At 40.5% G+C, this 26,060-nt stretch overlaps 1 protein-coding gene across 1 annotated transcript; it reads right to left on the reverse strand.

Moving 5' to 3' along the window:
- On the reverse strand, nt 12,273-24,818 carry OTOP1 (otopetrin 1). The gene is made up of 6 exons (XM_021396098.1): nt 24,515-24,818; nt 20,786-20,922; nt 17,497-17,555; nt 15,603-15,733; nt 13,445-14,391; nt 12,273-13,065 (listed from the first exon to the last, which is right to left on the reverse strand). Exons 1-6 carry the CDS (start codon nt 24,798-24,800, stop codon nt 12,895-12,897), a joined length of 1,731 nt encoding a protein of 576 aa, XP_021251773.1. The 5' UTR covers nt 24,801-24,818; the 3' UTR covers nt 12,273-12,894.

Genomic DNA, 26,060 nt, shown 5'->3' on the forward strand with positions numbered 1-26,060 from the left:
GCTCACCGCTCGGCGCGCCCCTGCCTCGCTGCTCCGCTCCGCTCGGCGCTGCTCGACGTGGCCGCTTCGACGCCGGCTCCGCCCGCCCCGCGCTCAGCGGAGCTCCTCTCGCCCCGCTCCTCTCGCCCCGCTCCTCTCACCTCGCTCCCCGCTCCCCGTGCCGGCTCCCGCCGCCCTCTGAGCATGCTCGCTGCCGGGGCCGCCCCGTCCGGTTCGGCGGAGGTCGGAGCGGCAAACCGAATCCCAAATCGCGTACGGGTCGTCCGTGCCGGTGTTGCCTCGCTGAGCGCGGTCCCACCGAAGGGAACGGGGAAATGTGCCCCAGACCCTGCTGCGGCGGGGCTGGAAGGGGCCGTGGAGAGCTAGGCGGGCGGGTTTCTCCGGACGCCGGAGGTTTGGCACAAGGAAGGAAGCCGGCAAAGGACTCCCGAGCGTCCCTCGTCGCGGCTCCTTCGTGGGATGCGTCGTTCGCCTCCGTAGGGCTCGGTGCAACCAGCAAACGGACCCTCAGCAGGAAAGAAGCAGACACGGTGCGATTGGACTCACCGTGCGCTGGTATAACGCTCGTGTTTCAAAAATACTGCAGTGACTTTTATTTAAAATACCTTTATTTTCTTTTATTTTTTTTAACCCTTTGACAGGATCGGACCCGTCCCTGACTGAGCATCCCGTTCGGGATGCACGGGGCAGGAGCAACTGCCCTGCCGCTGCAAGTGGGGCCGGGCAGGACCCGCGGAGACCTGGTTCCGGAGTGACACGAGCGAGGATGCAGCGTCACTGTTGCTAAATGCTGAAACAACAGAAGCTCGGCAACCTTTTTGGCAATTTTCTAAAATTGTCACAAGAAAATCTGGAGCTCCACTTAAGCTCTTGCTGAAGAAATTGGCACTGCTTTTGCACGTTTAAGCCGAGTTATATTTAGTAGTGGAGGGAGCCTATAGCTTTTGTCACTGAACTCTAAGCGGTGTGACTAAAGCGGGGACGCTGAGGCACTGTGCTAGTGGCACAACCCAAGCAGTGCCTCCTGCCATGGATGTAAGGAAGGACCGAGTCCTGCAGGTACTTGTGCACGTGGCCCCTGAAGCCACCGATCCAGAAATGTGGATGTTTTGTACAATAAAAACTAGTGATCTGATTTGCTTGTTTAGCTCGTGTGCATTGGTGTGGTGGTGCAGAGATGTGCATAAACATGTAAATGCATTTATGTATAATAGTGATAATATGCATGCATTTCCATGCATACAGTCACAATGTGTTAGCTATTTGAACATGCACACACCTAGCTTGCGTGCATGACAACAGCAGTAGCCTGATGATAGCACGACAGCACTGAGCTCAATGGCTCGGCACAAACCAGAGTTTGCAGTGAGCAGCGGGCTGGCTGCCCTCCTCTGGGGGGTCAGACAGGGTGCTCTGACCCATTGGAACAAAATGGTCTGAGCTCTAAATGGTCAGCATCTAAAGAATGGTGTTGTATTCTGCTTTCTGCGGGACCACCAGAGAGTGACCCGAAGTGGAGAGGAATTTTTGAAATATATTTGCATGGCCACATCTACATGTGTCTGGCTCCTGTGTAGCTGAGAATTCAGATGATATAATCCTCTCTCACCTATTTTGTTGTTAGCAAATGCTCCCGAGTTCCAGCTGCTGTGAATGGAAGTGAGACACCAAGGTCAGGCTGGACAGGGCTTTGAGCAACCTGATCCAGCTGTAGGTGTGCCTGTCCATTGTAGAGGAGTTGGATCAGATGGCCTTTAATGGTCCCTTCCAACTTAAATGATTCGATGATTCTTTGATGGTTCTATGAAGTTGCCACCAGTGATCCTTACAGAAGAAGCTGTCTCACCTACTGGATCCATGTGCACATGGGAAGTGCAGTCAGCAGTGGTGACCCAACACTGTGCACATTCAGCTCATTCCAAACCACAGCAATGCACCAGGCATTCAGAATACCTTAAGTGCAGCAGACAAAGCTGCTGGTTTGTGGGCCATGGCAATTGGTTCAGCAGAAGGGGAAAGGGGAGAAAAGGCAGCAGTTGCACTGCATGTGGTGCATCATTGGAAGCAGATCTGGGCCCAGAGCCATGGTGTAATGGGGACAGTTACAGATGTTGTAGTATCTCACCCATTTCATCAATATCTTTTAAGCCTGTGATAAAATCCTTTAACATTTATAGGTTACAAGCATCCTTTTTTTTAACTTTCTGTAGGCAGTTTGCATATAAATCTCATTTTAAGAGCGTCCATTAAAACCACAGCTGTCACTTGCTGAGAGATTTGGGGTAGTTTTTTTCATCCTGATATCATTTCTGTAATGGCTTTGTGCTTTTCCTGCAGAGCTTTGTCTCATTTCTCTCCTTTTTTTTTTATTTTATTCACCTGTTAGAATTCTCTCACAGCTGGCAGATTGGAAGTAATGGAATTTAACTGCTATTGCAATGATTCTGAGGGAAGAAAGAGTTTGCAGTTCCTGATTCTTGAGATGTGTGTTTTACTGCCTCTCTTTGCTTTCCTTGCAACTCAGCCTACTTCCACTTCAAAATACACAAACCCACTGTTCTGAAGAAAGATGTTCATTTAAAAGCCTTCATTTAAAATTAAAAGGTGATGTTTCCAAATTAGCACGTTCTCAACCAAGAGATACTTAGTGCAAAGAGATAAAAAATAAATTAATGCCAGAAGGAAGGTCAAACCTATAGACGTAGACATACTGCGGAGGGCTGGGCTACAAAAGCTCCCCACCAGCAGGTGCCTAGAAGCCACAGAATCATAGAATCATTAAGGTTGGAAAAGACCACTAAGATCATCTAGTCCAACCATCAGCCCAATGCCACCATGCCCACTAACCATGTCCCTCAGTGCCACATCTCCACATTTCTTGAACACCTCCAGGGATGGTGACTCCACCACCTCCATAGGCAGCCCATTCCAATGCCTGGTCACTCTTTCTGGGAAGACATTTTTCCTGACATCCAACCTGAATTCACTGCATGTGAAGCCATATTAGTGAGGAGGCTGCATTGCTCTTAGCTTTGGAGGTATGCTCCAGCAGAGCTCTGTTTAGTAGAGTGGTTGGACATATGCTTAAGCTCCATCAATTTCATTCACTGAAGCTGAAATGCTGTAGAGGAATGGACAAAGGTATGTGTATGTGTATAGGAAGAGAAAATGTTGAGGAAGTAAAGAAGAGGAGAGAGCTGATGTCATCAATTTGTCCAGCACAGAAAAATCATTTAGACTTGGTCCTATTCTGCTGTATGTATTTATATTGGCAAATGAGTAGGAGAAATGATGTCTGGGAAACTTCCTGAGCTGAGCAGAGGGCACCAGAAGGGTTCAAAAGAGCTGGAAATGTCTGCTGGGGGGGATGTTTCCTGGGAATAGGGAACTTTTCATCTTTCAGGTAAGGTTTTAAAGCTGTAAGGGCTAAGAACTGAATTGATAGGAAATCAGGACATAGATAAGGTGCACGATTTGACCAGTGAGGACAATTAGTGGCTGATGCAATTGATCTAAGGTTGTAATGGATTTGCCATGTTTGAGGTCTGAAATTCAAGGCTGAGTGCATTTCATAAAGGTGGTGCCTCCACTCCCCAGCAGCTCATCCTGGCACCAGGCAGGGGTCTGAAGGCTGTGCAGGGAGGAAAGCAATTGCAGATGATTACAGTTATCCCTTCTGGCCTTAAAACCCATCAGTGTTTTTGTTGACTTGAGACTGTGATGGATAGTGTTACTTAGCCAGGTAAGGGAATAAACAGCACTCCCAGTACTTCTGTTGATTTTTTTTTTCTTGTGGTGAGTGTGATATAGTTCCCACACAAGTTGTTGATTGTTCTTGCTTGAAGTCATGAAGTAATTGATGTTACCAAAAGAGATTTCCACAGTCCTTTTCCTGTTGTTCATACTGACCCTGGCAACTTAAACTCATGGTAAAAGATGAAAGATGAATATCAGTCACAACCAAAAGCAGAGGAAATAGAATTTTGTAAATATGTTTTCCTGGTCAACTTATTTCATTTTGTAATTTCTATCTCAGAAAGTATTGTCTTATTTTAATATCCATAACTGTATTTTAAAAACTAGTATTGACATTTTTCAGGGGCTACAGAAGGTGCAGATAATACAGCAAGAGATCATATGATGAACTACTGAAGATCAGAGAGTTTTGAAGCAAGATGAAGAAAAAAAAGAAGATACATTGATTTGTGCAATGGTAAAATGTGTATTCTCATTGCATGCATAGCCACATCCTATGTGAGCATCTGTTCTCAGAAACTTACCAAGATGAAAAAATCTATTTTGATTATCTAATACTGATCATTTCAATATTTGTTTTGTCAACTGAGTTGCTGGGTTGCAAATAAAAATCATGTAGGCTTAATTCCTGAATTATCTGTAATTTTATCTCTAGCACTTTGTCCTATGGAGTAATTTGAACGGATTTTTTTTTTTTTCCATTGGTCTGATTTCTGTTTCTGTAACCCACAGTTTAATAACTGGATCTGTGAATATTGAATGGCATGTGTAAATTATAGACTTTTTTTGTTACTTACTTTCATTGGAATATTTGCTGTCAGCGGCTTTGGACGGTACCATGCCCATTAACTGTGAGATGGTCTTGCACAAAATGAGCAGTAAAACCCAGTCCTTTTTGAGTAGCATGGAATAGTAATAGCAATTTCAGTGGTGAAAATGGGCTCTATCCATAAAAATATTGGTAGAAAACAAGGACTCAGAGAACAGAGGCCCAGAATCACAGAATCACAGCATCACAGGGGTTGGAAAGGACCTCAAGAGATATCAAGTCCACCCACCTGCTAAGGCAGGTTCCCTACAATAGGTTACAAACATGGGCATCCAGACGGGCCTTGCATATCTTCATTACCCTTCTCTTACAATTCAGCACAAATGTATCAGCACTTTAGGGCAGCCCTGACTGGACTGTTAATGTGAGAACATGAGCGTCATCCCAGCCAGAGAGAATGTGGGGGTAGGGGAAGTCAGCAGCTGGGTCTTGACCTCCCAAGGAACTCAGGTGGCATCTCCTAGGGCTGGATGAGGAACGGATGAGGAACTTATTGCTGGGCTTCCCTTCTCCTGTTAGGCAACTGTGGGACGGAATGGAGCAGCAGTGGGGAGCAGGACCCCCGCAATGACAAAAGAGGACAGAGGTGTTCTCATAGCACTGCAAACGCTCAGCAGAAATCTGTGCTGTGAGGTGGCTTTGCAGGTGGGCCAACAGTTGGAGGTGATTTATTAGTAAGTCTGTACTTCATAAGAGCCATATAGGACCAGAACTAAACTTTTTAGTTCCAGATTTATTTCAGGGGAGGATTCCAGTTTCAAATTTTTAAACACGAGTGGTCAGAATGAGCAGTTTTGTCACTTTGGGATAATAGCAGTAAATAACTGCTTTTACTTAGTCCTGCTTATTTATTTATTTATTCCTCAAGTCAAACTTAAACTAAAACGGTCTTTTATAATAAACAGGTCTAATTGATCTCAATAGCAGAATATCAGCAATGTTGATTAGAAAGTTCTTTATTACATACCTATTGCAATGAGCCTAAGCCCATATACTACTATATATGTATGTGCTATTACAGAGCACGGTGCAACTGCTGACAAAGACATCAGTCTGCCAGCACAGGACAAAACTGTATTGGGATCGACATCACCAAATCTAAATTTATTCTTCTGTCCATATATGAGACAGCAAAGCTATTTATTCTGAATTGTGAATGGCCATGGGGATGCTGAACAGAGGCATTTCAATCTGTAGTGTTTCTGGAATTGCCGTCCTCTTGGCTTCTCCATCTCCAATACACATAAGGAGAGGCAAAGCAGAAACATTCACTTTTTCAAGCGCAGAAAGCACCTCTACAGTGCCATTATCAGCCCTGTTCTGGATGACATCACTGCAAATTAGAGGAAGGAATATAGAGGTCAAAAACTTATGCTCCAAGAATTCAAGGAAAATACCTCAAATTCTTCAGTAAGTCATAGCCACAGTGGGTTGGCACAGTGTGCAGATCTGTAATGAAAAGAAGCCTTGGCATAGGTCCATGTATGAAGAAAAAGATGAGGAAGAGGACAGCATTGCGTGGAGCTGACCCAGGCTGACATCAGCTGTGGCAACTGCTCAGTCAAGGATTCATTCTGGGAATGGCTTTGCCCTCCTCTCAAGAAAGGCTCCTGTTTGAGGGTGCTAGTGAGATCTGAGCTGTGGAAGCCAACAGTTCACCCGTATCAACATCATGCAAGTAAAGCAGTGACTGAACCCAGTGAGATTTTCTTCACGTTACTTTGGCAGGGTTGGCCTTCATCAAACATAAAATGTGCATTGATCTGAGAAAAAGAGTGGCCATAGGGAACAGTGGGTTCCAAAATGTCAGGGCAGTGAATGAAAACAAGGACAGGAGCTATCCACTGAAATATTGTCTACATGCCTTCATCAAAGAAAAGACTGTGGATCAAGTTATCTGATATTTGCGAATTGTTTGTTGCACATTAGCTGTATTGATTACAGTAATTACCTAGCTCTGGATCTGAATTTTAATTTCAGAATGATTTGCAACTACTTACTTTTGCTGTTATGACTCTTCTAGTTAAAAATAACTAGCTAATGCAATTTATTTTAGTACTATTGACAGAGATGTGTGACCTGAAAAGTGAGAGCTTATATTAGGCAGCGCTGCAGCTCTACCTAAAAACAAAAGATAGTCAAGAGAATTGTAGTTGCATGGAAGTTTAACATCCATTTCTGCTTTGACAGAATAACACGAAGGTCTATGTGTGGTTTCCTTCCTGGAGTAATTTAGTTTGTTAATCACTAATGTACCTTGTTTCAGTGTCTGATCTCCACCTAGCGGCACACGCATCATGCTGGTGTCTGGTTTACCCGTACTTGTAATTGCATGCCACTGATTCAGTCTCAGTGCCTTACCCAAGCACAAACCTGATGTCAGATGCAAGCACCACCACCTCAGAAAGAGTGCTCAGGCACTGGAATGGGCTGCCCAGGGAGGTGGTGGTGTCACCATCCCTGGAAGTGTTCAAGAAACACATAGATGTGGCGATGAGGGATGTGGGTTAGTGGGTATTGTGGTGATGGGTCAATGGTTGGATGAGACAATCTTAGTGTTTTTTTCCAACCTTTAATTACTCTATGATTCTATGATATTCTCCTGATATACTGAAGTTTTCGATCTTGATTTTTATTTTACTGGACATGTTTCCCAATGGGATGAACAAAGAAAAGAAAATTAAAGGCTTGGAAAAAAGAAAGACACTGTGGTGCTTGGGAAAAGACTCAAGAACATTCTCAAAAGTAGGTTTAACTATTATTATGTCTTACTGAAATATTTCCCAGTAGTTAAGCTGATAGATTCAAGGAGGCCATGGTAGAAAATCCCACCTGGGGAGCACTGCTAGCTGTAGGAGCACTCCACTATCAGAGAGGAGCAAAGGGAAGAACAGGTAACGAGATGTCACAAACATGTTGTTACAAAGCTATGGCTTACTGCCTCATAGCTGGCAGTCTGCAAAGGCCATTGTGTGTTAGAATCAAAGTTACTGTGTTCAGATGATGGACTCAAGTCTGAGCCAAACACCGAGTATAGATTTAGCCCTAGCTATCTTAGGAATTTTAAATACGTTATTTTTTTTTAATCTTCTGTTAAGCCTGATAAATATTGAATTGCATAATAAATTAAAATGAAGAAGTTATAATATTCTTGATAACCTTGGCTGTGTGGACAGGGGCTGTTCTTCACTCTGCTTTGATTAAAATGTTGACGCACTTCCTGGCAGCAGTTGATCTATGTGCTTTTTTCACAAACTGGCTTTTAATTGCAGGTATACTACAGTGACGTTCAAGCAGAGATTTACTGGAAAATAAACACGAAGCAGCCACTGCTTGCACAAGTTTTTATATATAATGTTGTGTAAAGACAACTCATGTTTGTTACAAGTGAAGGGGAGAATGGCAATTGGTTTTCCTGCTACCCCAGTTCTATCACAAACTTTCACCTATTGCATCCGTCTTTACTTGATAATGTGTTCTTAGGTCTGAACTGTGGTCCATTAGCTTCTGGCAAGAACTAGTAAATGTGTTGGTAAAGACTTTACCAAAGGACATATTTACAGGAATGGAATTCCTTTATTTTATTGGGTGATGTATAATAGCAGGTGAAGGCAGGAAATAGGCTATGCAGAACTGCAAGATTTGCTTTAAATTTCAGCCAAACAAATATTATGGGACATAACACACCTCCTAATTTAAAAAAAAAAAAAAAAAAGAAAGAAAGAAAGAGAAAAGAACTCTAACCATTGCCTGTTGACATTAAAGTGAGATTTTCCAGTACCATCAACTTCCAGATGAAATTCATCCTATAAAGTTGAAAAACCTAATCTTATTATTTAAGGTTCCCATTAACAATTGCAGCTACTTCCATTCTGTTTCAATCCAGGTCTAGTGTGATTCACATATTCACAGACTGAGACCAAATCCTTGGGGGCAAGAGTTCCCAGGGAATAAACAATCCAAAGAGTGAGCTGTTTGTACACCATCTCTAGTGTAACAGAGCAAGATAGGTAAATGGGCTGCACATTTAGATTTGCCAATATCCTTGCTAACTGCTATATCATAAATTTACAGGTCTAAATTTACTGTTATCTCTTTTCATACATCACTAGTTCCTTAAACAATATGAACGTTTTAGATGCCAGAATTGTTTACTGAAAGAGAAAAAACACAGAAAATGAAGTCTTATCATTTCCTTAAAGGAAATCAGATAAGGCTACTTTAAATGAGCACTTGTATTAAAACTGTTAAGTCTGTGGATCAACAGAGCCACGACAAGTCTAGTTAGACAGTTGAAGTACTGGCTGTAAATCCACAACCTAGAAGTGTCCAGAAATCTCACTTTCAATACAGGTCTGAAGAACTACCCTTTCTTTCTTTATCCTTGCAACTGTTATATCTAAACATTCCTTAATCTCATTAAGTAATAAATTAAATCTTGAATTAGCTACATGAAACATTGTCATCAAATTTACAGGTAAATTACCTGGTTTGCATTAGTATTGTGATTCAGTTTTGCACTTCATTTTCAGTTGAACAAGCAAACAGCAATGCTCAAAACTTAACAAAACAAATACATCTTTAATTTTCTTTTTGACCAACAGATGTGCTCATCATCACCTTTCCCAGTAATATGACAACTATTTCAACACAACAAGAGGATACTTCATTTTGTAAAGCAAATTCCTCAGGCCTAAATCTTCCTCGTCTGTCTTTCAGCTATACTTCAGCATCTCTGGAGTCAGCAGTTCGGAGCCAGCTGGACATCTTCCTACTCTGTTCAGAGCTTTTGCAGGAAAAGGCAGAACATAGGCAGGACATAGTGGGTGCCCTGGTTTAGGAAAGTCTTGGTAGATTTGATCTTGGAGGATTTATTACACGCTGCTCAATGGAAGAGACAGTTGAGCTTTTTAAATGAGATTATCATCCTCATAAAGACCTTTAATTCCCCAGTCAGTGGAAAGAATCATGTGCTTAAATTATTCAGACAATTTCTCCCTCTGCTGTTCTTTGGAGTTGTCCCCTTCTCTGCACTGATGCAGTCCACTCAAAGTCAATAGACCACAAGTAGGCCATACAACACAGGAATATTTGCAAAATGATCAAATTGATCGTTATAATTTTTAAAATGTGATTAAAAGAGGAAAGTCAAAGGATTGACAAATACTGGCAGAGGGAATCCAGTTCATTTAGAAAAACTCGACCATGACACTTCCACCTTATTCTGTCTTAGAGCAAGTTTCTGTAACAATAAAAAACACTTGGAAAAGTCTATGGTCACAAAAATTTGACTCTCCAGGCAAATGCTTGAGGATTGTTTGAATACTTCAACATCTTATCAGCTTTCATTTTTGTACATAAATGAGCTTAAATGCTACCTAAGCATAATGAGATGATTTAAGAAGAAAGGGAAGGAGGGCAGTTGAGGGAGTGGGAGTGTCTAACAGAGGGACGTGATAAATAAATTTCTGATTAACACTGTGCAGCAAAAATTCAGAGTAGTTTACATATCTAATGCACATTAGACTTGACTGTGAAGATATTCTGTTTTTAAAAAAGTCTCTTTTTAAATAGTATTGAATTGGTCCCAATGGCATTAGAGAACTCAAAAGCTGACAAACTGTTCCCTAGAGGCACTTCTGAAACATAGCAATGACCAACTCAGACCTCTCCTGGGTAAGCCTGCTCTCCAGCCTCTGGCCACACGCCTGAGTGGTTATATAGGCAGAAACAGGCTATCTTTCTGCTATTCCTTGTAGTCCATATAGAGTACTGCTATCGTGGAGATACACCAGAGAGAAAAAAAAAAAAAAAGAGAAGTTTGAAAGCAGATATTTGAGACAGCCCAGACTGAACACTGATCAGAGAGCTAGATGTTACACCAAGTTAAACAATCTGACGAACATTCCTGGTAAAAAAGATAAATGTTTCTTTCTTCAAAAGCTGTATTTCTGAAATGTTCACAACTTCATGAGTTGCCATTGCATCACTAATAATTATATTAATGTCTCGTTCTGTAAGATACTCTCTATTTTGGCAAAATGATCATAGAATCATAGAATGGCTTGGGTTGGAAGGGACCTCAAGGATCATCAAGCTCCAACCCCCCTGCCACAGGCAGGGCTGTCAACCTCCACATCTAATACTAGATTAGGCTAATGATATTTTTGGGTCAAATCCTGTTGTGAAAATCTCTTATGTCTCTCAGGCCAAAATCTGTTCTCCAGTTCCCTGAAACAAAATAATTTAAGTCAGTGGGGTTTCATCAGTGCAGCTTGGAACAAAATTTGCTCATTAGCATGGTTAAAGCATTTGCTCTCTGTCAGAACGCTGCTCCAAATAAACTTTAATTTTAGCACTCAAAATCAATTTAATACCGTGGATGAATGAAATTATTTCAATAGTGATGCTGAGAAAAAAGAAAGGAGTAAGTAATGACAGATTAAGTAAATACTAGTGTGATTTTTGAAAATTCCATATGTGTGCCAAGTGTTCCTAATACAGCATATGGACCCTCTTCTGGCCCTAGGGATTAGTGAGCTCTGCTTTGCTTGAACACAAATGTTAGAAATCAGCTAAAGAGCACCACTTTAGCTGAAGAATGACATGCTACTCATCCCACAGACAGGGCAGAAGCCAAAGCGATCTTTCTTTAACCAACCTTTGTTGCTGTTTAAAGCTTGAAATGGAGTTTGTGGGGCTACCTAGCAAAAAGAGTTTTCTCCCATATCAGAGGTAGCTGGAAAGTTGGTCCAACCATTGGATTGGAAGGCAGGCGAAGGGTTTATTTGATGTTCCAGCTTGCCCTATTCATTCTGCTTGAAATGAAACCAGTCTGAAAGAACCAAGTGGTGACAACTTCATGAAAGGAGTGTGAAAGAAGGTGAGATGAGGCTACTGTGTTCCAGAGGAAAGATAGAAAAGGCTATGGGAGAGAATGAGGGCAGGAACCAATAACGATGTGACAAACAAGCACAACAAGCAGCACCAGAGAGAGGCAGAGGTTACAGTGATGTGATCAGGGGGTGACTGCAATAAACCACTCCAAGTCGAAGGGCTGAAATTGCTCTTCAGGAACACAGGTGTTCTCATTCTCAGCCTCAGTGGTGGTGAACCTAATTCAGACTTCAGGTTGCTTTACCTGATATAGGTTTTGCAACAGGTAAAGCAGGTAACAAAAAATCCTAGGTATGTTATGGCTGTATTTGCCACAGAATAGATCTAAAATTTAATAACTATGTAAAGAAAGTCCTAGAAGGCATCACGTAATGCATCTGATGGTCTGTGTTTGCCATCTAGTGGTACAAAGCCAAAATTTGTGTGCTGATCCGCGATTTCGAACAAAGCAGCTGAAAGCTGTGTTCTATAGGACCCCTGTGGGAGTACATATGGTTACCTTCTAACCAGGAGACTGAAGTAATTAAAAAAAAGAAATTAGTAGCTCCAAAGAGAAACTGTACAGAGAATATAAACCTATATGGCAACAGAACATACGTGCTTAAAACTAAGCTACAAGATTAGATTTTTCTCATTCAAAACATTTCAAGGACGTGTGAATAAAGAATAGAAGAAATAGCTTTATTTTACATATTAGCTTTATATATGTCATAGAGTAATTACAAGAAAAGAGAGAAACATTAAGAGAAATATATTTTTTCAGAAGAAGTTGTATACAGCATGGTATCTAACCTACATATTAGTTATTTGGATTTCACATCATATTGTTAGGAAAATAACAATTAAATATTGATTTTCCACCAATAGTCAGAAAGTTTAATATAATTCCCATAACCCAACAAAGTAGAAAATGTTTTCATGTTTTACTATAAAAATGTATCTAGGAATTAAAAGTTGGGGTTTTCAGAGTGTCTGTGACTCAGGAGCATCAGTCGGTTTAGCAGTCCTTGGCACTTTCCCTCAGAAGTCGAGCAGTTGTTTTTCCTTTTTTTAAACAACTTTCACAGGCCACAGTGAATGAAAATAGAGCAATACAAACTATTCAGACGACAAATCACTGATGACCAAAACAAAGATTAATGAGATTAAATTAACTTTACTACGTACAGTTAACACTAATATGATTTTGAAAAGTCTAAACAGGAACACTACACATATAACAAAATGCATGGATAAAAAATAAAAAATATTACATGCTATTAGCTACGATCCCTTCTTTTAGAAATATTTATTGAGTCTTCTATCTATTGAGCAGCTGTTGCTACGCTCACTCACTCATTCATCCACTCTTTCATCTGTTATTTGTTTAATTAATTATTCAATCAATTGTTCACTGAGGGACAGTGTATGATCTATGTTTTGCAATTGACTTCAAAGAGTGAGGCAGCTGAATGCATCCGATAGAAAATAGAAAAAGGCATCGCAAGGTTCACAACAATTATCCAAGGTTCAAAGCCAAAAACGATTTCTTCCAGCCCATTGTCGTATTCTGGGCGGCACCCAAATGCTGGTGGGATCCAAAGCTGCAAGGGAAGAAGGCAATGCCATATTAATTCTAAATAATGAGGGACTAGCCCATAATGACTGTGCTCCCATTGGCCTGCCATTTATTTTTGGAAACCTCTGAGCCCTCCCTGCTGTTACCAGTTCACAACAACAGTAGAGATTTCAGCTTTTACTGCTGATAGTTTTTTTATATTTTCTTTATGGTGACTAAAAAAAGTTAGATTAAATGTTTAGATAAACTCTGTTCCCCAAAGGCATACCTACTTATTCTTTCAGAAGAACTAAAATTTACTTGCTACAAACTACAGAACCATGTAATTTTAGCATACTTATCAGGCTAGAAGGGTTAGGAAGCTTTGGGGTATTAACTTGTGAATTACATTCAAAATGCCTTACCGAAAGATTGCAGAGGAATAAAAATGCAGCAATGTTCTTGAGAATTCTCCTCTTGTTGTCAGCCACTGAGCTCCTGCTGCAGAGGGAGAACTCGGAGGCAGAATGCATGCCTGAACCATCTCCCTGACTTGTCCCTTCATTGTCACCACTGCTCCCATCGCATTCTCTGGCACAGATGCTGCCATGGAACAGGCATGGCAACTCCCTGGCATCCTGGGCAGCATGGCCATTGTAAATCTCCTTGTACGAGGGAGTAAGTGTCAAAGTGCTCCCTCGATACACAGTCACTATTCGAAGGGTTTTAACATCATCATTCACCTTTTCCTGCTCACGATGTATGGATTCAATGATAAAGAGGTTCTGAATGTATTTCTCAATGATAACCAGGATGGAATAGGGCAGGTTATACCAGGTGTATTTGGGATGAGCCTGGGCACAGATAATTGCTAGGATGGAGCCCCAGGAGAGGAGCCAGGACCCGGCAGCTGTACCGACCAGCAGCTCTGCATCCAGTTTCCGAGCAGGATTTTTGGAGTTGTCCAATGACCTGTCCTCCAGTCTGTAGATCAGCAGGGCGACGACTCCAGCTGTGCACATGAGAGCCAGCACAAAGATGGCATGCAGGTAGAACATTGTCAGTGCTAACTCGCTTTTGATTTTCGAACGTCCAATCTGAATTAAATATACGACAACTATTGCTATTGTGCTAATTAACACAATTAGTCCAAAAATCATCCCAACAGTTATGCCGTGGAATTTGAATGGAGTTTTGTGATGCTGATGGTGTTCTACTTTGCGGCCAATGTTCTTCCACAGGACATAGAGCATTGTGGATGCTAGAATGTGGTATTCTATATTAAAGGGGTACAGGTAATATATTCCTTGAGAAAATATCGAACAGAGAGTTGTTGTCGTACAATTGCATTGAGGTGCATGGTCATCTAAAACTAAAGGAAAGGGAGAGAGATTAGATGTGTGAACTATACGGAATTATTGCTTAAAGTGAGTAAATAAAACATAAATAAATAAAAAAATATATTAAGGTAAGATTTCAATGAGACAACACATCATACTGTCCACTTAGCCATCTGGGTTCATGTTGTTTAAGTCAAAGCTTGCATCACTCTTGAAGCGTTATCTCTAGCTGCTTAGCAATAATCGCAACATGAACAAATGCTGCAGCAAAGTGCAGCAGAGCCTTTGTAGAAATACTGTTCTATTACACAAATATCCAAGATTCCAGGGGACTGAGTCCTCAATCATTTGGCATAGGTGGCTTTTATAGAAGCCACCTGTGGGTCAGATGAACAGCACAAATGTAATGCAAAAAGGTCTCCTCTCATTTTTATCATTTACTTACTTATACTAGTTTCTAATAACCACAGCACTTCATTAAAATTTTGTTTATGCCTAGGAAAAAGATAAAATAAACCACAGATACTTTCTTGTGATGCCCCTGTATAGTTTGAAGGTAAAATAATTATGAATTTCTCTATCTGCTCCTTTTGAAAGGGACCTATGAAATCATTCTCTCTCTGCTGTGCAATAACCTGCATTGTGAACTCGGATAACAAATTGCATGCTTGTAAAATAAATTTATTGAATGTGTATTTGTAACCCAATCAAATAATTTAAGAAACCATACATTTCCACAGTGGCAGAAGATACTATTTTCACAATGTGTTCATTTGAAAACTCTCTGAGCCATTCCACCAAGTTCCATGGGTCTGCATACCATGTGTTACCTCCCTCTTGTGAAGGATTTGCAGGATTATTCATTCTGGTTTTTCTACCAGTAGTTTAGAAAACAGTAAATTCTGTTTTTAAAACTGCTATATTCAATTTACTTCTCTGATTTACTAATCAGGGGTTCCTCAGTGATGTTATTCCTCAAAAGAATTATTTTTTAAGATCTGTTTGTAATTTCTGGCAATTGTTTTTATTCTAGATCTCAACCAATGGGTAGATAAACTGACAGAAAACCACAGCCTGCGTTGCATATATGATCATGGTAATACATCATTTTAGTTACTACATAAACTGATTGTGTATCAGTTGACTTCTATTTGCCCATGAACAACTATAAAGCAAATACCCAGCTCTAGTAGCATTTTGTATGGAAGCAGGAATTCCAAAATGTACCAACCCTTCATCTTACCTATTGTTATGTTCCCAAAACCAAGTGTGATTAGTCTTTCCTTATGTTCATTCAGTTGATGCTTTGACTCTGTTAACACTCCATTTGTCCACAGGAGTAAATTTGTGAACACAGAATGGATAACCCCAAACCTACAAAACAAGGTAATTATTGAAGGAATCTGCACAACGTATATCTATATATATATATATATGTAGGTTAAATACAATGGATTAATAGTACCACATGTGGCACTATTTAGTGCAGGAAAAAAAAATAGTAAATGATCTCTCTAAACATGTTCCACAGTGGAGCACAGTGGATGTTAGACCTTCAAGTTAGCACAGAAACACAATAGAATAATATATAAAAACAAAAGTGAGGATGCTTTTATGCTCTCTTTTGTGAAGTTTTTTATTCTTTGGGCTGGACATGTTAATGACAGTGAATTAACAGTCTGACCAGGGTTAATTTTTTTCTGCAAGTTGTATTTCTGTGGTGCTTCTTCATACTCACTGTGGCTGGCCTTTCTTCTAAGAGATACCATTGCTTTGTCTAACTTCAAGTCCATGTATTTTTGTCTCCTTGAGAGAGCTGAAGACAACAGAGGGCTTTATCCCATTCAGACTACTGGTACAGTGAGGATACGTCTCCAAGTGGTTTTAAGAATCCTGGTCTTGGACAAGCCATGTCATGGCTTGGTGAAACAGAACGGCATCAGAGAAAGAAGTGGGTTAATGATTCTGAACGTTCTAGTAAAATCCGTATAATACTTGTTCTTGCCCAGTATTCCCATTTTTATTGTAGAAGGCCATGGTATCTCTTTCCTGGGCACAATCCTTTCATCTGCCATTCTGCCAAGCATTATTCTCCTGCACCCAAGGCTCCTGATGTTCCTTCACCAAGAAACAGTTCTTTATTACTGGACTGTTTGCAGTGAATGACTTACAATTAGGTATTTTAGAAATTCTACATATAAATAGAGCTGGTTTCACCATGTGACGGTGAAGCCTTTTGCAGCAATCACTCTGCTTTTTGGTATGAGGTTGAAATGTTTACCCAAGGGAGCAGAAAAAAAGGAGAGCCATCATCATAGTTGAGGTTTCTGAGTAAGTTTCTTTTACTTCCTATAAGAACTGGTCAGCTCACTGACAATTTAAGATTAATATTTTAAAAGTTACTATGCTTGTTTATTTCACTTCTGTGTCAAGACATTCATATTCACTAATCTGTATTTTTACTAAACCAAAAATATATCAGAGCTAGCTCTTCTGCCTCAAAGACCAGCCTTCTGCTCCATACCAAATGCATGTACTCAGCTGTTTCAGAGGACACACCAGTTATACCAGAGAACCAAGTTCTGGTGTCAGAAACATGCAGAACCCTTACTGAGCTGGGTGCACAGGATACTGCTGGGAAGGCTGTGTTTCTCAGTGTATTTGCATGCCTGCACCTAGCTCCAAAAAGTGAGTTCCTAAAAGATCAATATAAAATATCCCAGATACACTGCACTGACTGCAGTGGTTGATGATGCAGGTTCCCTCTCAGCAGCAGAAAAACAGTGGAGTGCCTAATTCTCAGATATACATCTGATGCTTCCTTCCTCTGACAAATATACATGACTTTGGACATGTCATACATTACTCTTTCCCTCTCTCATGACAAATATATACTTATTCTGTATCTATTGTATATTGTGAAACATCAGCATACTTAAAAGAAGAAAAAAATAATTCAGACTATTATCTTCCAACTTGGGAGAATGGAGTTACTTTTTATATACGATAACACAATTTAGAGGAAAATCAAGCTCTGTGAGTTTTCAGTGTCCTTCATACAGTAAAACTGCAGGTGTTGTAACACTGTACAGGCATACAGCTACTAGCATTCCAGATGAGAATCAGATCTACTTTACCTTTCAAGTGTTTTGAAAGACTGGATAATATCCTTTGCATGACACCAAAGAAAGTATACCTAAATGAGTGAAATAAAGAGAACTGTCATTATACTAATGCATATGTATGAAACTCAAAAAGGAAAGCGTATCTGAAGACAGAAACATTGATGATTAAATCCACTGATGACTTAAACCAAGGTGGCTCCATCTCCACACCTATGAATTTACTCCTGAGCCTTTCCAGCATTCAGCCATAACCTTCCTGGCATGAGGAACCTAGGATTTCAAGCCAGTGAATCAGGAGTAGAAAGTTTCAAAATGACTCACCAAAACACACTGTTTCTGTATCTGGAAAGGCTTTTATTTCAATGACAAAGGAAATAAAATAGACAACACTATGATTACTGCAGGGTGTGCTGATGCTATGTTTGAATAATTTACTAAACACATGAAATTCTATGAAGGGAAAGAGACATGTGAAAGGGCAGACTTGGCTGATGAAGCGAACAATGGATTTTCAGAAAGCAAGAAAAAAGGTTGTTCTATCAGTCTGGGAGATGACAGCATTAGGAGGAACAAACGCAGCTGCACTCAAGTGTAGTGCAGAAAGCTCAAGCTGGAGAACAAAAAAGAGAGAATGATATTGAGTTAATCACTTATTATACTTCTTTCCCCTTCACTTGCCATCTCTGTTTGTGGTCGGATAAAGGAAACCTCAGGATATAGGCTGTTGCTAATACAAAACCTGTTCCAAAATCTGATAGGAGCAAGCTGAATGATATGGCGATGGTAGTGTGAAACTGGGATTCCTATTTACTCAGAAAAACTCCTAGAATTCTGAACTTGACAGTAGGTGAACTAATAGGAGAGAAAAAGGTCCAAAGGGTTTGTCTTAGAGACCTATTTGGAGTGGTGTTTCAGAAATGGATTGAAAAGTGCAAAGAACTTCGGGTGCTTCTGCAGTACCTACAGTGAGTGAAAATCCATTTTCTCACTAATGTAGGGTACCTCCACAGTCGACGCTGTCTGTGGCGTTCAGTATCTCATTTCTGAAAAAGGTAGGATTGTGCAGTTCTCTGTGGCTCCTACTAGAAGTCCAGGGCACAGAAGACACTACTGGACATTTGGAATTGAGTTTGCTCAAATCCAAGAATCCAGCCACCTACTCATCCAATTAAGCATACAAGCAAGTATAACCATTGCAGAACTCCAAATGTAAAGACTACAAGATGCTACGGAAATTCAAACTGAAATCAGTAATTATCACCTTAGTCTTATCTCTGTCATAGGATAGATGTAGTAAAATCTAACAGCAGATGTGAAAACATCCTTCAGAACTAAAATAAAAAAGAAGTTTAATTTGAACACTGAAGTCAAGAAAGAGGATGAAAAATAGGAATAGAAAAATCACTAAAGTAAATAAATTACATAAAATCTAGTTTTTGCTCCCAGAGCACATGTTGCCTCAAAGGAACAAAGGGCTCTGTCTGTGAAAGAGCTTAATGCAAAGGCTGCCTTGGAACGGTGGAGATCAGAGGCAGGTCGGTGCTAGTACATTGTTTGCACAGTTGCAGGATATATTTGTTCATTTACTGGCAAGTAATAGGATGTCTCATTAGAGTAAAATACAACAGCATCCAACACGTGCTGTAGAAAATGAATCCCTAGGCTTTTAGACGACACCTAATTAGGAATCCTCTCTGGTGTAATTTCAGCCTGTATTTCAAGGACATGAGATTTTTCTTAAGTAAGAGGTATGTGGTAAATTACATGTTTTACCTTTTCTTTGAGTGTCCATACTAACATTCAAGATTTCATTATTTTAAGCTAAGCAAATGATAGAATCAGCAACACAAGTGATGTAATGTTAAATCAAACAAAAATATTGTTCCCTTTGTTCAGCTCCATCTATTCCACACTCTAGTTTACAGTAGCCGGAATCATCATCAAGTAGAGGTTACCGGGTGTAATAAAGAATGCTGCATGCAGATCAGCAGGAAAAAAAAAGGCTCAATTTCTTAGGTTTGTTTCTCAGAAGTAAAGCAAAGAAACTGTTAGATATGGAGAGTGAATAGTAAAAGAATGTAAAATTATGACTACTTCCATCAAATCTGAATCTCCCCTTCAGATAAAAAGATAGAGATCTACTGCCTAAATTTCAATGTTTTTTTTTCTGTTACAGAAAAGAGCAGAATGTAGGTGGTTTGATGGCTCATTTATATGCAACCACAATTACTAGAAAAACCATTCTTTTCTTTCCTGTTCTTGCTCTCATCAGCGTGTTACTTAATTATATTGTAAAGAGCATGAGATGACCTGGCTGCAACTGATTATCATTCTTTAGTGGCTTTTCCTTTCCTTCTTCACCATAAATCTGACCATAGAGGCCTAAAGTAATTCCAGTTTTGGATTGTCCAGACAAGAAAGGGGATAAAAATCTCAATCTTCACCTTACTATGAAATGTACCTGGCTCCTGCAGATTCCAACAGTTTTCACTATCTGTGCCTTCACACAGAGTGGATAACAAGCTGCAACAGAACTAGGTGGTGTTCATGATTCAGGTATTCAAAATAAGGAAAACTATTAAGAAAACCGGCCAGCTCCTTTCTGCTCCATCGTATAATTAAGAAAAAGGCAACATTTATTCATGCAGTAACCAATCAGCTATGGAATGTCACAATGTAATATGGAGACAAAGCCTGAAAGTAAACAAGTGGACAGAGTATTTTACAGGAGTCATTGACCGTCATTGGTACTGCACAGCCACTGATAAGGAGAATCAAATGCTTCTGGAAGCAAAATCTATGTTTGTTTGTTACATGAAAGATGTGCAAGTATTTAATCACCCACAGAAAAGGGTTTTTTTTTCCACCTGAAGAATCAGGCATCTACTCCTATCAGGGATATCAGGACAGATAGACTGATATTTGTGTGGCATGTTGTACATCCAGAAACAAGTGAATCGTCTTATCATCAAGCTACTCACTTCTGCCAAAAAATTCTGAAAGCTTAGTACATAACAAACTAAAAAGCATATAACTTCAACTACAGGAGAGCATTTTTTGTTTATTTCTTTTTTGAACCCATGGGAGTTTTCCAGATGAGCAATTACTGAAACATCAAGATGCCGAGTCTGAATTTGCATATAAAAAGGGTAACATGCATTAAAACTTAGCCCTCAAAATTATCTTGTTAAATAATTAGAAATTAGATGGTGTAAAATTCACTGATGATGAGAAGGAAAAAAAGAGATATTTTTAGTAAGAAATACGTGTATAACATAAAATTGCAACCAGTGACTTTTACCTGTAAGATGGTGTGCGCTGCATGTGTAACAGGAAAGATGCCTTCAGTTGGCGACAAACAGTTTGAAAAATCAATATAGTATCCAATTTTAAAGGAGTCCAGAATTAAAGTAATCACTGCAAATAATGTAATTCCACCTGGAAATGAAAAGATATTAGAAAATGTCATTGTACACAGTCTAGAGACAGTCTGTAGCCCATGCCAAAATCGTGTTCAGGGAAATAAATGCAGATCGATATTCATATTCTTGCTTAGGGAAATAAAAGTGGATCTGTGATAATGAGGACAACTGACACAAAGTAATTTGTAAGATTACTGAAAGCCTCTGCCCAATACATCACTAAAGCATACCACTGTACATTCCTAGCCCATCCAGTGTTGGACCTGACGATGCTCAGCACCTTGCAGATGGTTCTCATGTCCTTGCAAGATCAGCCTCTCAAACTGTAGCACTGAAGAGGCCATATAGTGCATAAAGTAATGCTCTATACAGTCACAAAGCAAACCATACAAGTCAGGGGAACTGAACAATAATGTTACAGGCTCCGGGCCCAAGAACTCTACAGCTGGCAGTAACACAGTCACTTGGTATGCCATCTCTCACGTCAGAGACCAAAACTGCAACAAACTGTGTGGTTTGGTTTCTTAGAAAGGAGCCAAAGATGAAAACTTCAATATTGTAAATTAATCCTAATTACTGATATATACTGTTATTAGAAATGATGAAGATGGTTCCAGTATTTTGATATTTCTAAGTTGAAGAAATATGAAATAATTTCTATTGAGCATTATACTAAGAAAATTTGATTTTTTTTCAAATGTTCATTGAAATTTCTGCATTTTAGAAGATCAAGAATAGGATTTTCGGCAAAGTGTTGGCTTAATTCTTCCTATTAACCATCAAGAAGCAGAAAATCATGATGATATAGTCGTGAAAATGTCACTCTAAAAATAGAGTTTGGGTTTAAATAAAGGACAATTTAATGCAAGTAAGAAAAAGATGTAAGCTGAACTCTGCCAAGAGCTGGGTAAGGTGACCAGCCACCTATGCTTTAAACAGAAGCTGTGCTGCTGGAGAACGTAATGAAATAAAGCCATTTGTGAAACCAATCGATTTTCCCTTTGAGTTCTTTGTCTCAGCAGGCTGAACTTCTAAATAATGGTTACAGAGCTTTTCATTACTGGAGAGTGTCCTCAGGGGAATAAAATTTGGAATAAGTAAAGGAAAGTCAGCCATCTATATAAGGCTTCCTCAGTTTCCCTGGGATTATTTGGGTCAGAACAATAGGACTTTGTTAAAGACGAAGACCTCATGGGAACATTTGTCACAATAAGTCTGTAGAAGAGGTTGGTCTGCCATGCAAGCTGGAAGGGAACTGCTCTAGTTCACACAGTTCATATTTAGGTGCAAAAAGGCTCCAGGAAACCTTTCTGTAAGCAATTCTTGTCACTGGCCATTTGTCAACTAGCTTTGTTAACCATGTGCAAGGACTCTGCTACAAGAGGTCTTTGTTAGGTCATTCTCTTCCAGTATTTGCCACAGCCACCTACCGCCACTTTTACCAAAATGATAATCATGGTTTGAAAGGAATCATGAAAATATGCTGAGCCTGTGTTTACATGTTATTCTAGTTGATTCATGGACATTTTCTCCAATGATGAAAGCAAGGAGACATTCTTCAAAAGCAGCTGATGAAGCTACTCAAGAATTGCCAAGAGCTTTCTGAGGAAAGACTTGATGAAAATGTGTCCTTTCCCCTCATTTTTGGACTTGTCTGCCAGATAAAAGATTTCTGTGACAAAACCATTGATACAGGGAAGGACAAGAGGGATCTTGGCAGAGGATCTTAGCTCAGCTAAGTTTTCTCTTACCAATACAGGATAAAGGAGTTTTACAAGCTTGATGTAACTCTTAAGAATAAGAAAGTGTAGGACTTTCCCTACGGACGAATTCATTGAATTGCAGCATAGACATCCAAGAGAAGCCGTGGAAGCTGCCACAGCTAAGAACATATTACAAAGAGCAATCCTGTGCTGGTAAAAGAAATGGATAAGGTAACCAAGTAGTGCATTCCAGGATCTTATTTCTCAATGTCTGTAACTTCTTATATCCTGTAGGACAAATGAATTTCTGTGAATGTTGTGGCAAAAGAAGAAAGGGCAGGGAGTTCTGCTGTATTCACCCATGTTATGCTGTAGTTATTCCATACTTAGGAGGAAAAAGCTGTTCTCTGTAAGAAAAGCCTAGCTTGGTCCAAAATAGGATCAAATTAAACTTTGGAATAATGAATTTTGCTAGGATTTAAGTCACAAAAGGTAACAAATGAAAAAATGCCCAAGAACTGAGTATTATTTTGGAAAACAGTGAATAATCAAAAGAAACAGCTGGTACACAAGCCTGTACATTTCAGGAAAGAGTCTACAGACCATGGCTGTATATTGTTATACATTAAAAAATAATTATTAAAAAAATTGCCTAAAAAATCCCCAGATTAATTTTATAGCACAATTGCTAACAGGTGAAAAGAAAAATGAGACACACAGCCACTGAGACTGAGACTAAACTAGACTTTCACAACACAGCCTTGCTTCTCAAACTAATCAAATTTTAGATGTTCCTGGGATTTTCATCTAAATTTTTCATTAGCTGATGCTGTGATAACTGATTGCTGTATCTTTGCTAGCAGCAAGAAAATATTTAATGCTTTAGCTGTTTTATAGCACTCAACATACTTACTTTCCAACCTACTATTTGCAGTACCAAGACTGGAAAAGCGGTCGGTAAAGCTGGGCTTGCCTATTCCTATGTGTAATGCTGATTTGGGTTTCCTTTTCCTGGGAACCAGAAATACGGTGTTTGGTATGACTGCAGTGTGCTCCCCCAGTCACTAGCTCTCGATAATAACTTGTGTCCTTACAATAGGCACCCGAAGTGAAAGTAAGGGCCATTACATCCCACCATTATCCTTGTGGATTTGTATACATTTCCTACAAGGTAATGCTAGCTTTAGATTTCGTGCTTATATATTTTACCTACTAAACTATACGTTGGTCTAGACAAGCATCTTGTCCTTTTCTAACTCTAGGTTATTCTAAGGTTTGTGGCTGGATTTGGTGATCATGAAGGTCTTCTCCAACCCATGGATGGGGCCCCGGGGCAGCCTGATCTATTGGTTTGCAACTCTGCTCATGGCACAGGGATTGGAGCTTGACAATCTTTAAGATCCCTCCCCGCCTAAGCCATTCTATGATTCTATGAAATGATTCTAAGGCATCACTGAACAGTTACAAATGGGAATATATGGAATACATGAGTACAGAGAGCCCCTGAGGACATTTCTGACTGGTGCTAGTATAAGGACTATTTAATTGCCTGGAAAAGGTGATAAAACCTGTGGGACTGTTGCATGACACCGTAACAACTGTCTCTTCCAAAATCTGTATTTTATTTCTCACGTGCTGCCAAAGCAGCCTGGCACATGGAGAAAAGTGCCTTTCAGCACTGTAAATAGTATGTTTGGAAGTGGGTATGTTTAGAGACAGTTCTCCCACATGATCCCCCAATGTGCTGGGCTTATGCTTATATTTAATTAGTGCTTGCTGTGTGTGCACAGGATTCCCAACACCGGGACGCTCCCTGATAGAGATGCAGAGGGGATTGGTGTGGTACGGAGGTGGGTGACAGACACACATCCTGCACCCGGTGCCACCTGCGTGCCACGTACTTACACTTCAGCCAGCGGGCTCCAGCATGCGTGTCCTTGTCCCGGATCAGCCTCCTCTGCGTGCAGCTCCTGCACAGGTACCACAGCATCCACAGCAGCTGAACGAGCATCAGCGTGATGAGGTAGGAGAGCAGGTGGCTCTTGCTGATACCCACGGCGTGCACAGCCCAGGCGAAGGTGAGCAGCAGCCCGGCCAGGAACAGGTTGATACCGTACTGGCTGCTGAGGATCTCGGCGTTTTTCTGCGGGTAGCTGCCGCCCGCGGAGAGCGAAACGCCGGTTTTCTCCATCTCCCAGCTGGACGCTGCGGGCGGGCGGCCCCGCTTCCCCGGGCAGCCCCGAGGCGGCCGCAGGCCCGGCCCCCACCGGCACCGGGGGCGGAGCGGGGCCGTCGGCTCTCACCGTGCCTCCCGCCGCCGCGGGGCCGCTGAGGGGCGGCGGGCACCGTGCCCCAAACGCGGCCAATAGCTGGGGCCGGCAGTAGGGCAAGAGGAGAACATGTTCTGTGACCTATAGCCAGAAGACAGGAATGCGTGCAAACCTCCAGATCCGAAGCACCAGTTGGTTGCCTATGGGGGTTGACAAGAATTCATCCCAGTGTAAAACAGGAAATATTTTAGATGGTATTTTGTTTGCGTACGACACAAATTCCCTTAATCCTAGATATTCACGTAGCCATAGCTTGGAGGCCAAATACGAAGATAGACTGGCCAGGCAGGTCTCACATTTTTACCCCACTGGTAAAAGCACTGGTGGATTTTATTTTATTTTTTAAATACACCCTGCAACCTATGTCTCACATGAAATTAAACCATTAACTCAGCTACTTAAACAACTGGAAGAAGTGAGAAGACAGCATCTGTTTTACTCCCACTAGCAAAACTTAATGAGGTTTTAAGCTTCTCCTCTTCTGAAGCACAAAAGTAATGAAGTACATTTCTGGTAACAAACACTTCAGCCTTCCATCACCTCCAGCTCAGTGCTACACTCATCCTTTTCTGAAGCTTGTAGAAATGCTGTGTCCTACTTTGTATCTTATGCAATTGTTACCCCTAAAGAAAAGGAAGGAAGGTGCTTCCATTTTACAGAGCTTCTACCTGTGACTGGGATATTTAACTTCTGTTTCTTTTAAGGTGATTCTACAGCATCTCTTTTTACCTGTGAAGAAGAGCTGTTTGGTACTGGCACACATTCTCAGCCAGAAATGAAATCAGTGAAAATGGACAAAAAATAAAAAATCTACCGTGGTTTGAAGCCAGCAAATATATTCAAGCTTTAGTACAAGTAAGGTTTTTGGCAACCTAATCATTGTTTTCAGGAAACTATTAAGATATCTCTGATCTCTTGCCCTAAGTTCTTGATTTGGTAGAAGGAAAATAATGAAAGCAAGGAGTTGACAGAACCGGAAGCAGCAGCAAGATTTTGTCAGATTGTTAATTACAGCAAACATAATCTAATATTCTTACCAGATTCACCACTACTTGCTTTTGAGCATACAAGGATATGAGTATTGCATTTGATACTCAAAACTGTTACCAGAAGACTTTGCA

This window comes from Numida meleagris, chromosome 4, assembly GCF_002078875.1.
Source record: "Numida meleagris isolate 19003 breed g44 Domestic line chromosome 4, NumMel1.0, whole genome shotgun sequence".
In the NCBI taxonomy this organism is placed as follows: Eukaryota; Metazoa; Chordata; class Aves; order Galliformes; family Numididae; genus Numida; species Numida meleagris.